Genomic DNA, 12411 nt, shown 5'->3' on the forward strand with positions numbered 1-12411 from the left:
ATACATAAAATTTTGTTGGCCTCATTTTTTAATGCAAAATTGAATTTGCAATCGAAAAGTACTTTACAGATTTTTTGATAAAGGGCTCCGTTTTCAAGATAAAGCCACCGAAAGTTTGATTTTAGCGAAATATTTGCAGTTTTTCAATTTTAAAAAATAGTGACCATGAGTGACCATTTCTAAAAATATTTTTTTTGAAAAGTTCAGAAAATTTGCTATAAAATTGTCTAAGAGACATTGAAGATTGGACCTCTGGTTGCTGAGATACAGCGGCTTAAAGAAAAAGAAACACGAAAATTGAAGTTTTCTAAGTCTCACCCAAACAGCCCACCATTTTCTAATGACGATATCTCAGCAATTAATGGTCCGATTTTCAATGTTAATACATGAAACATTCGTGAAATTTTCCGATCTTTTCGAAAAAAATATTTTGAAAAAAATTAAATCAAGAGTAACATTTTAAAAGGGCCAAACTTTGAATATTATGCCCATTAAAAATGCTAGAAAATTTTTTTTTCCGTGTACCTATTTTTTTCTAAATAGTCCTTAACAATACCTACAACTTTGCCGAAGACACCAAATTGATCAAAAAATTCCTTCAAAAGTTACAGATTTTCGAATATATACGTACCATTTTTGTATGAACAGCTGCCAAATTTGTATGGAAATTTATATGGACAAACTAATGATGCAAAATGGCTTCTTTGGTCATAGGGAAGGCCCCCACAAAGTTTGAGCCAAATCAAAAAATACAAATAAAATCCATTTCCGGTTTTGGTAGAGAATTGCTCAGATGGGATTTTGAATTGCTAATGAAAGCTGTTATCTTTTACTATCGGATGTTGCAACATCGCTAGAAAAGAAACTATCGAGGTTTGTGTCGCATTCTTCCCATTCACAAATTTGACCCTAAAATGCCCATTTTGTTACGGTGTTTGGGTGGTCATTTTGAATCACTTTCTACAAAAAAGTAACTTAGTCGTTACTGGTTGCGCACAATAATATAGTTTGATAAAATACAAATACACATTCAAAATTTAACTCCATATACTCATTACTTTTGATGGGGTTGTCAGATCTTCAATCTTTTGGACTCGTAGGAACGGTCTTCCGATAACTTGCATTGTTGATCCGGAAATCATGTTCATCGATTTTTGATAAGGTTGTCCATCGTCATCTATTGATAATCTTCCGGGCTTTAGCCCGAATTGTTTTTCAGTATAAATTTGAAGTACTAAAAATAGGATTTTTTAGATGGTGACTTATGGAGCGTTCTTTTATTATGTAACGCAGTGGGGGGGGGGGGGGGAAGGGGAGATTTTTTTTTAATTTGTATGGACATTTTGTTACGAGGGGGGAGGGAGTCTATAAATCCGTTTTTTTTTTTTGCGTTATGTAATAAAAGAGCGCTCCCTTATGGAACCCCAAGACCCAAGAATTTGTAGACAAGGAAATGGGAAATGTTGGAAAATCGTAGGTGACAACCCCTCGGGGTCGCTGTTGAGAGTTGAAGTTTGTATGGGAATTTTGGATCAAATGTATGGAGAAAGGCAAATTTTTCGATAGGAGCGGCCGTGACTGACTGGTAACGGTGTTGGCTTTGTAAGCGAATGGTTCTGGGTTCGATGCCCTCTGCTCCTAACGAGAAAGTTAAGAACACATAAAATTTGAAATGATGAATATGAACGAAAAATCAAAGTCGCTCGAGGCGGGGTTCGATCCTCCGTTCTTTGGATTGGTAAGCAAAAATGCTAACCACTAGGCCATGACGACTTGGTGAACGTGAACTGGTACTAGGAATAGTGTTACAGAGAGCGAGTTGTGGCGCTATAACCACGGCAAATAGTGTCCAGGGCATTCGTGGAAATACAATGTCCCATCCCAGAGGGTCCCGGAGTACCAAACCTTCTTAGCATGGTGCTCCCAACGAATATAACCAAATCTCGGAGCGTATGGTGGTGTGTCCCCACGCTTATTCCTCCCCTGTCGATTAAGAACTGTGTTGTTGTTCGAACACTCTGTGCTCAAACTCAACCTACTTTAAACGAATCATGTCTCTGCGATACGGCTTTACGCAGTAGGCCTGGCCGCTTTAACGCTTGTGATGTTTCAATGCATTCTAATGCAATGGCGCACTGCAAATGTTAATAAATGACAAGAAGAGTGCTAGGCGTAATCTAACCTAAGGCACTCTCCAGGATCCCTTCGAAAGATTGGCTGCGCTAGGGTTCATTAGATTAGATTAGATTAGGAGAAAGGCAAATTTTTCGATTTTTTCTCGAAAGGTGATGTAAAACGTGTGGAAATTTTGTCAAGAGTGAGATTTTAATGTGAAATATAACGCTCTACAATTATGTCGAAAAAGCTAAACAAATAAAATTATAGTTTACGGGTTTAACATTTGAATGAAAAAAGTATTTTAAAATGCGTTATACACCTGTCCAGTTGATATGCATTCATAAGTTTCCAAAATCGCGAGAAAAAAGTTTTTGCAGTGCTGTTCATTGTAATTTCATAAAAGTTCCAAACATTTTTAAACGAGCCCAAACATGCTTAAAATGATTTTAAATGCAGAATAAGGCATTTCAGTTTGATTCGGTTTGTTAAACTTCTGTTTCCATTGAAATTTTTTTTTTTTTCTTTTTTTTTTTTTTAGAAAAAATGTTTATTTTGCCCAACGATATAAATTTTGCGTCGCTATCAATATTTTGACAAAATTCCTTCTACAAGTTGTTCAGAATAGTGCCCTACACATGCTGATTCCTTTTGGTTACGATTATCCCATTCCTTGCAAAGTTATGGAAATCGTCATTAATGAATGATTGCCAACAAGGACGTCAATGATTGTACCACAAAATTATATAAATTTTGAAACACATTTGATTTAGACCAAAAATTCTTTCAGTGGCTTCAAGAAGGCAACAACCGGCACATGCTGATTCATTTTGGTGCAGAAATTCGTTAAATATAATTCAGTACAGAACATTTTAGAGTTATGATCAATTTTCTTCGAAAATGATCAACAGCTTCACCTTAATAATGTTAATAAGGCTCTGAACGGCATCATTCCCGATCGGCCATTTTGCGGTTATGTTTGTTTTAGAAAAACATTAAAATCTTGATTCTTAGTTTCAATAAACAAATGGGTTTCTCTGTATTGTTTGTAGAAGCATTTCACATAAAGTGATCATTTTTTTCATTTCAATTTACTATTTCTGGACCCTGAATTCAAAACCATCATTGACAGTCATTGCCCCAAAAGTGAAAGACGCCATCTACCACCTTAAATCGAATGTAAAATTACACCCTGAAATATGTAGCCCACCAGTATGGAAATCCTACTTGACCGGTATGCCAAGCTCATATCTTATTTCATTGATTCTTTATAAGAAGCCTTGAGTTAAAAAAATAGCAATTCGATACAAAAGATTAGCAATGCCAAAATAAAAAAAAACGATTGCTAAAATTTTTATAAAATATTCACTTGGATCAACATGAATTTGAAGAAAAAATCGTTAATTTTTTATTCAAAATATTAAAGATTCAAATCAACGATACTTTTCACAGACATAAGCATTTATGTACCTTCTTGAATGCCTCAAACACTTGGAGAATTCTATTAACGTAGAAGAGCAATTCTTCACGAAATCGGCCGATTTCATGACATTTCAATTTATAGTTTTTTATTTAATTTAAACTATCCAGGGGCTACTCTATGATCAACTAAGTCATTTTGCATCATTGGGTTGTCCATACAAGTCTCCGTGCAGCATGTCTCTCGTGGCAACAAAAATAGTATGTAAATATTCGAAAATCCGTATCTTTTGAATGAATTTCTGTATGATCGATTTGGTGTCTTCGACAAAGTTGTAGGTATTGGTAAGGACAATTCAGGAAAAAAAGTTACTCATCATTTTTAATTACTTTAAATCACTTCAAGTGGAATTCCCAAAATCCGGAAAATCGATTTTTTTGATATGTTTTACGGGACCAAAAATTGCATCTTTTGAGGTAAAGAGAAGTATAAACAACATTGATCAAATCGTTCTAGGCTCGTCTAGACATACTTACAAATCACTGTTCCAGAATTAATATATTAATATATAAATTAATATATTAATATAAAAATCTGCCTTCGTCAGTCATCATACACTGAAATAAAAAAAAAAGTAAAAATTTCCTATATTCTATGAATTTTGCCTCCTTCTTTATTTAGTTATTGGGTTTTTTGAAATACTAAATATGGAAAGGAGGCAAAATTCCTAGAATATAGGAATTTTGTACTTTATTTTATACGTCAATGAGCAACATCACCCTTGTTTACGGTACTTAGTACCGCAATAGACCTTTTATGACGTTTTCAGCACGCACACTAGCGCACCATTAGGATTTGCTGGATAACACCGAATTTAACCTACATTTTTTTCCCCGTATGTACGCACGCAATACAGTCACGACTTAAATGGACTTGATTAGTAGCATAGCATGTATAACTCCAAATTTTATTAATTGACATGCGGAAGTTATTGACCAAATAGCGTCGGTAGTTTTAACTTCAGATGAGGAGCTATAGGCAAGACGAACATTCGTGAGTTTGCGCACTTAATCAAATAATCTGTTTTGAGTTAAATTTCAGCCAAATCAATACGAACAATGTAAATATTTTTCCCCCAAACCAGACTGTGTGCATAGCGTGACGTTACAGATTCTGACTAAACACACGAAATCATCATCGGATTAGCTCGCTTCCGGGGCAGATAGATTGTGGAAAAAAATTAACCAGAAAAGGGATCAGATAACCAGAAATAAATATCGTTCCAACTAATGGGACTGCGTAAAATCATCTTAGAGCAGAATACGTAGGGACAAAAAGAATGTTTATAGGACAGGTTTTCAAAGAATTAAGAAATAATATGCAAATTCACCCAAAATTAATTATTTGTAGGGGATTGTGGTGAGGGTAGGGCTAATCAAAATATATTCGGATCATTCTTCATAGTGCAGTGACTACACTGAATTAATAATCTAATTTCGGAGGATTTTATCGCATTTTTTTTTTTGACATATCTTGTTCCCTACAAATTAACACCATGTTTTCATGTTTCGAAAAAAACATAAACCTCGTTGCTAGTTTGACAGCTCGTAATGCGCATGGCAAACATTCAATTGTGGTTGTACCACGACCAAATCACGTAATATGATGTTGATGACATTTTGAACGACATTAAATGTGCTAAGGGACCAACAGGGACGATGCACGAAGGACGTAGCGTTTCAGGATGTAGAATTTCTGACAAATTGTGTGCAATGCTTAGGGTAAGAATGTGGCAAGGGAGAGTCTGGAAGCCACCTCTCTGTTGTTCAAATTAATTGCTGGATAATTTTAAAGCATGACCCTTAGTGGTGGTTGCATTTTTGCTAAAAAATTACTTTTCAATGTCAAAAATTTGTCGATTGCCATTTCATCACTGAATGAATTGCTCAACTTAGTTAGCGGGTATTGAATTATTACTAATTAAGAGGCTTTTAGAGCAATTCTCTGTCAAATATGCCATCAAAATTAAACTACGGAAAATTGAAATCTCACAAACAATCTAAATATTTTTGAACTGTTTCTAAAATGAAAAAAAAATACAAATGCTGAAAAATGCATTTCAAATTGTTTTCATTTGATTAAAGTCCATTTTTATCTAAATAGTGTTTTTTTTTTTTAGAAAACCCTTGTTTTTCCCGTGATTACTCTAGCTAAAATGGAAGGGCCAAAATAAACCATAAAAAAATATATTTTTATAAGGAGTACCCTTTTAAGGGACCATCCATAAACCAAGTGGACATTTTTTTTTTAATTATCTGAGACCCCTCTTCTCTTGTGGACCACCTACCACTACCACACAAAAAAATGAAAACAAACATGTGTTGTTAATTTTATGATGACCGTTTTTATACCACTCCTAAAATAATTTAGTCCGAAGAGATCAGAAAATTTCATAGAAATTCGCTTGATAAATGTCAATAAATAATCCAATTTTTTTTTTTTTTTAAAGGTCCAACAAACCAAATTTCCAGTTTTTGCTTTTTGGGTGTTTTTGAAATAGCCTTGAGTCAGGGGTATTAAAAAACACCCAAAAAGCAAAAACTCCAGAGTTGAATATTTTCGATGTACGTTTTTTTTGCTCAAATTTTTGTTTTCGACAGATCTTACTTTTTTTGAAAACTATTGATTAATCTAAAAAAATAAATAAAAAAAAAATTTTATCATTCAAATATTGAGACTATGGCATGTTATTTGAATTTTTATATTCCTTCCCCTTCCCTCGACCCCAGTCAGAGCCGAGGGACAAAACTTTGGAAAATATTTGCATCGGCCTCATTAGTTTTCGAAAAATCTAAGTATTGACGTAATAAATATTATGTAACATAAAACCGTTTCCGGTGCTTTACATCGGAATATAACATACCTACATTCCAAATATTTTAAACGAGCCCAAATATTCTAAAAATGATTTTCAGGAAATTGCATTTCAAATTGTTTTTAGTTGATTACGCTTTCATTAAGTTTTTTGACAACATATTTTTTCCCGTATTCCCGTATATTTGCAATACAGGAAAAAATAAAATAAAAATGTATAAGAATTGTCGACATACTATGTCGACAGTGGAAAAAATAACTCTAAGATGCAATAGACTAAAAATAATTTGGATGTTGTTTTCAAAGATAATTAACAAATTACCCATGGTCACAAAGGCCAAATTATAATCGTTATCCATCAGATGAATCCGCTCAATCACGGGCACTCACTGATGATCTTCGCTCCCCCGAAAACCATGACAATTTAACGGAAGTTTTGCGCGAACCACTCAAAACGAAATTACCCGATACGATATCACAATAGATCGCACCGCAAGCAAGCGCACTCACATTTGTGTCCGAAGGAACAATTGCGCCCGGTAATTAGTCGTGCTCGTTTGCCCCTCCAAATAAGGTCCGATAGCGCGCGAATCTTCCCAATTCTGCGAGTATCCGTCCGTCCAAGGTCATCACCATCCGCCGGCGTCAACGTCCAAGGGTAGCACCGCGATGCTAAAGTGCGCAATTCTGGTGATGCTGGTGACCTTCGGGGTCACCATCGTTCTGCCATCCGTGAGATCTAGTGGTAAGTGCGCGATCGAGACTCTTGTTCCTGCTTTTTAATTGTTTGATCTTCTTTTGTTTTTTTTTTTTTTGGGTTACCTTGAAGATAAAGACCTTATCGATCTGGAGTGCACAGATGACGCGAACTGTACGATCTTCCAAGGTGTTTACCACAGCTCCACGTGCGTCAACGGTTCCTGCCATTGTATCCATAAAGAACGTAACGAAACTGACGAATGTGAACCCCAGGTAAGTTGGAAATGTTCGAAAGCGGCTATAATTAATTGTTCTCTTTGCGTATAGCACATTTCATACTCGAACAAGATTGGAGGCACATGTCCGTGCAATTCGGAGAACTCGTTCTGCAACGAGACGAGCCAGATGTGCATCTGCAAGGACGGATTCATGCCCAGCAGAGAGATGAAGAGATGCATCAGCAGTAAGGCCAACCCCACCGCGTTTTGAGGTTAGCCTTAGCTAACAACGCTCTTTCTTCTTCGTGTATTCCCCCCCAGAGTCGGTCCCGTTGAATGGAACGTGCGAAGTGGACGAACAGTGCATCATGCACGATCCCTTCTCGCACTGTGAGGATGTCTTCAACAACTGTACCTGCCAGCAGCACTTCCTCGACTTCCAGGACACGTGCCACTCGGTGGTCGAGGGTCCCCACGTGAACGAAACGACGGTTTCGGTTCCGTGCGAGCAGGATGTGGACTGCTCGAACCACACGGCCAACTCCAGCTGTCACCAGGGCAAGTGTATCTGCGTGCACGGGTTCGTGGCCAACGCCGAACGGAACAGCTGCCTGCCGGTGGCCCAGTTCGAGGGCAACTGTACCGAATCGAACCAGTGCATCGCCCAGCTGAGCATTGGATCCGTGTGCAGTGAGGGCAAGTGCGAGTGCAGCGAGGCGTTCTTCCCGTTTTCGGATCATGCCCACGACAACGCGACCGGGCAGGCCACGGTAGTGACCACGTGTAAGCGGAAGATTGGTGAGTTTCGAGATTGTTTTACTACGAATCTTAACTCTCTACAACCCAACCCCGCCTCTAGACGGGCTTCGATCTAAAAATTCGCCAAAAATCCATTTTTTAATTATTTTTTGATCTTTAAAAAGCATTGGAAAGAAGAATTATTAAAATTTTAGAAAATTTTAGGGTTGGAAGTTTGACTTGTTTTAGGTGACTTTGCCAATATTTTTAAATACAATTTTTTAGGGGTCAACTTGGGCTATGTTTGTAACTTACTTTTCCTATATTTTAAGTAAAAAGAAGTATGCAGTAAATTGTATAGTGTCTCAGACTATGTCTCTACATATTTGTACAATTTGAATGATAATGGTGCTATTCTAGAGCAGAAAATGTGAAAACAGGCAAAATTAGAATAAGAAAGGCAAAATGTAATGATTGGAGGTAGTAGAGTAAGCCAAATACTATCAGAAACAAACATAAACTAAACAAGATAAATGCAAATTAAAATACAAGAGAAGTAAAGTTTGTCGTAGAAAAAAGATGCTCACTAACAAAAAATTGGGTACTAGAGGGTTAATTTATTTTTTGAAGACTTTAGTTTTTCAGTGCATACGACAGTGGTCCACACGGCACATTTTTCCAAGTACTGTAAAGCGACAAGATAATGTTAATATCATGATATTCGGAGATTTTCTAAAGGGTTAGTAGAACAAAAAAACATGCAGAACATGGTTTTCCAGCGTTAACGTTGAGGTCATTTTGTTTCAAAGTCTTAACTTCTTCTGCAGTATTTTTTATTTGTTTTAATATTTTCTTTATTTACGATAAAGGCTGCTCTAAAACTTTCATTATCTTACCCCTGTTTGACGTTTTCATTTTTTTCTAATCCTTTCTTTGCTTTTTCACATTATTTGTAAAAAAAAGAAACTTTGTTTCTTCTTGATTGGAACACATTACGTTAAAAGAGATCTTTTAAAAATTCCTGCATCAAAGCATTTGAAAGTAACATTTTTTTACTAATCTGACTAAACTATTTCATTTAAAAAAAATCTTTGAAAAATGTTTTCAAAGGGCTTAGAAAATTTACCAGTTTTTTTAGGATGTTGTTAATCCGACAACTTGCTGAGGTATCAAATTCAGAAAAATATGTTTTCAGATAAAAATAATTTGTCTAAGTGTCTGCATTTTCATGTATTTTCAAAATCTGTTTTTTTTTTTTACATTAAAATTAGCTTGACTTGATTTTAAAATAGGAAAATATTTGAATTTGAATCATCAGAGAACTTTACAAATGGTTCACTCTTTCAAACTGAAATGTAAATTGACCTAACAGTAGACATTTTCAGTTGAAATATTAGGGGGAAACTTCGAAAAAATATGTTTTCTCTAAATTTATATTCTTGGAGTATGTATCTAAGGAAGCGATCCCTTCCCCCCTCCAAAATTGAATATTAATATGAGAGCAAAATAATTTCCTGAAATCAAAATTTTCATTCAAAAAAAATTTGTGCAATCAGTTATAAATTTTCAACTTTCTTAATTCACTGTACAATGTTTATTGTTTCATTTTAATCAAAGGCTTCTTAAAAAAAAATGAAAAACCTTCAGGAAAAGATATATTTTATAACTAATTTCGACAAAAGCAAAACTATAATTAAGTAAGAGAAGCATTTTAAAACACTTTCAGGTTCGTTTTTTTTTACATATTGAAGTTAAGTTTTAAGTGGTTTTCTAAGATTTCGAAAATTGACTTTTCTTTGTGTTTTTCAATTTGGATGAAACTTTGTCCAAGCATTATCTTTGTCAAAAGAGGCAATTTTATATCATAAGTTTTTCTATACAAGTCTCCATACAATTTTGGAGGCTGGTCAAACAAAATGGATTTGTGAATGTATGAAATTCATTATTTTAAATAGGGATTTTTTTATCGTTCTGGTGTCTTCGGCAAAGTTGTAGGTTATAAGGACCATTCGAAAAAAAGCTACACAAATAAAAACATATTTTATTCAACTTTTTATCACTAAACGAGAAATAAAAAAAAAATGATTCTTTTTATATTTTTAGAGGATTTAAAAAAACATTGCGTTATGGTGCAAAACCTGTTTTTTTATACTTAGTTGTACTTGACCATTTTTTGATGAAATGTTCCGTTTTCAAGTTAAAACTACTTTTAGACATACATTTTCGATTTCTTTTCGTTTTTCACCCTGAAAAAAAACTTTTTAGGGCTTAGAAAATTTTCTACAATTTTCTGTCTGAAATAAAGATCGATTACAATATAAAAAAAAAAAAAACTTTGGAAAACTTTTCTGATCTCTTCTTTAAAAATAATTCAAAAACTTCATAATTTGGTCGAAGCTTTCATAAAACATACTTTCATAAGGAATATTATCTAAACTTTTCAAAATCATGATTAATTTTAAAATTTTTGTATGCAAAATTGTATGAAAAAATGGATGGAAAAACAAATGATGCAAAATGACTTAGTTTGACATAGAGAATACATGGCATTTGGATGTCATCCAAATCAAAAAATGAAAACTTAAAAACGCGAAAATAAATTGCGAAATCATGGTCAACTACTTTTTAACATTTTGATACTTCAAAGTTATTTTCTATATAAATGTTTTCAAATTATTTGCATTTGCAAATGTTTTCAAATTATTTCTACTGAAAAAAGTTGAATTATTTATATTTGTAAATGTTTTCAAATTATAACAGATTTTCAAAATGCAGAAAAAACGATAGTTTACATTCAACTTCCAAACTTCTTTGAATGGAAATTTCGAATTTAAGCCATCTTTTTTTGTTGTCCTTGATCTTTTAGACAATTTGGTGAAATAGATCCAATACTTTAAATAAAATTTCATTTTGAATTAAAAAGTAAAATAAAATCTAAAATTTTGAAAAAGTCCAAACTCGATTATCCGAAGCCTCGATTATCCGAAGTTTCGATTATTCGAAGTTCGATTATCCGAAGGTTTGTATGGTATTTCGGATAATCAAATCAAGTATTTTTTTTAATTTCTTATTTTTGACATCAGATTTGAGTTCTACGACCCCATTTCAGTCCAATTTCAATATTTCATCACCGCCATTTTGTGCGCCATCTTGACTTTAAAAATTCTTAATCACTTCAGAGAAGTTTAGGGATCATGCTTAAGCTCGACAATAAAAAACATTTTTTTTTTTTGTGATTCGATTATCAGAATTGAAATTTTGCCAAAGCCTTCGGATAATCGAGTCTGGACTGTATCACTTTTGTTGAAGTTTCTGATTCTTCTGAAAGCAAACATTTCTCACGGGATTTTTATCCATTTGCAAAGGAAACCCATTACTTTTCTAGATTGTATAACAGAGTATTTTCTTACGTTTGGTTAACATAAAAGTAGACTTTTCACACTTTATTGTTTATTATGTAAAACATTCTAAAGATAACATACAAACAGTCATTTGCCAAAATTAACAAGTTGGCACAGGAAATTTGTCGATAATACTCGAGTTCGCTGGTTTGTTCAAGGAACAGTACGTATTATTTGCATACCTTGACGTATTTTGCAAAACTTGTTAAAACACATATACTGGCGAATTAACCTTAACCTTGATGTTTTGTGTTTTTCATGCGTTTGACGTGCAAATCTGCCTACGAAAATAGTTAATGCAAACCAGAAAAAAAGTTTTCTTTGACGCATGATTTCAACACTCGAAATCAAGACAAATTTGGCTCAAGTACTAAGAAGTGCATTAGCGCCGAGAAAAAAGCTCTTTCTGTTGATGAAAGACGTATGAGATTCGTAGAACTAGAATTATTTTATTTTTAACCTTCGATTGTTTCCATTTTTTAGCACACGGCTCAAGTTGCAACGAGAACAAGGATTGCTACCAATTCCACCAAGGTCCCCACCAGCAAACACTGGAGTGCTCCAACGCAGAGTGCGTTTGTAAGGAAACCCACCGACTAAGTGGGGGGATTTGCTATCCAAACGGTAAGAACTCCCTGCTGACTCACATTGTTGCGAAAGTAAACTAATGGTCATTTGTTTCTACGCTTTCAGCAAGCTCATCAACTGCCAACATTCCATCAATTTTACTGGCGTTTGCGGCGATAGTGTTTACATCGAGCCGCAAGTAAATAAGCACTTTTATTGTAAACATTCATGTTATTTGTTATCCACCTGTTGTAGGTATTGTTGAATTGTTAATAAAAAAAAATCTCTGTAAACAAAACTAGTCACAGTTCCAATTTTCCCTGCGCGCGCGCAACCACGTGCAGGAAAGTTTTGTTTGTTGTGACAACCGCTCGCTTGT

At 34.5% G+C, this 12411-nt stretch overlaps 1 protein-coding gene across 1 annotated transcript; it reads left to right on the forward strand.

The window, feature by feature from the left end:
* Positions 1 to 6883: 6883 nt before the first annotated feature.
* On the forward strand, positions 6884 to 12325 carry LOC120415413 (tenascin). The gene is made up of 7 exons (XM_039576942.2): positions 6884 to 7154; positions 7239 to 7381; positions 7436 to 7571; positions 7648 to 8124; positions 11949 to 12089; positions 12159 to 12231; positions 12288 to 12325. Exons 1-7 carry the CDS (start codon positions 7079 to 7081, stop codon positions 12295 to 12297), a joined length of 1056 nt encoding a protein of 351 aa, XP_039432876.1. The 5' UTR covers positions 6884 to 7078; the 3' UTR covers positions 12298 to 12325.
* Positions 12326 to 12411: the final 86 nt, after the last annotated feature.

The sequence above is a fragment of the Culex pipiens genome, chromosome 2, assembly GCF_016801865.2.
Source record: "Culex pipiens pallens isolate TS chromosome 2, TS_CPP_V2, whole genome shotgun sequence".
NCBI lineage: Eukaryota > Metazoa > Arthropoda > Insecta > Diptera > Culicidae > Culex > Culex pipiens.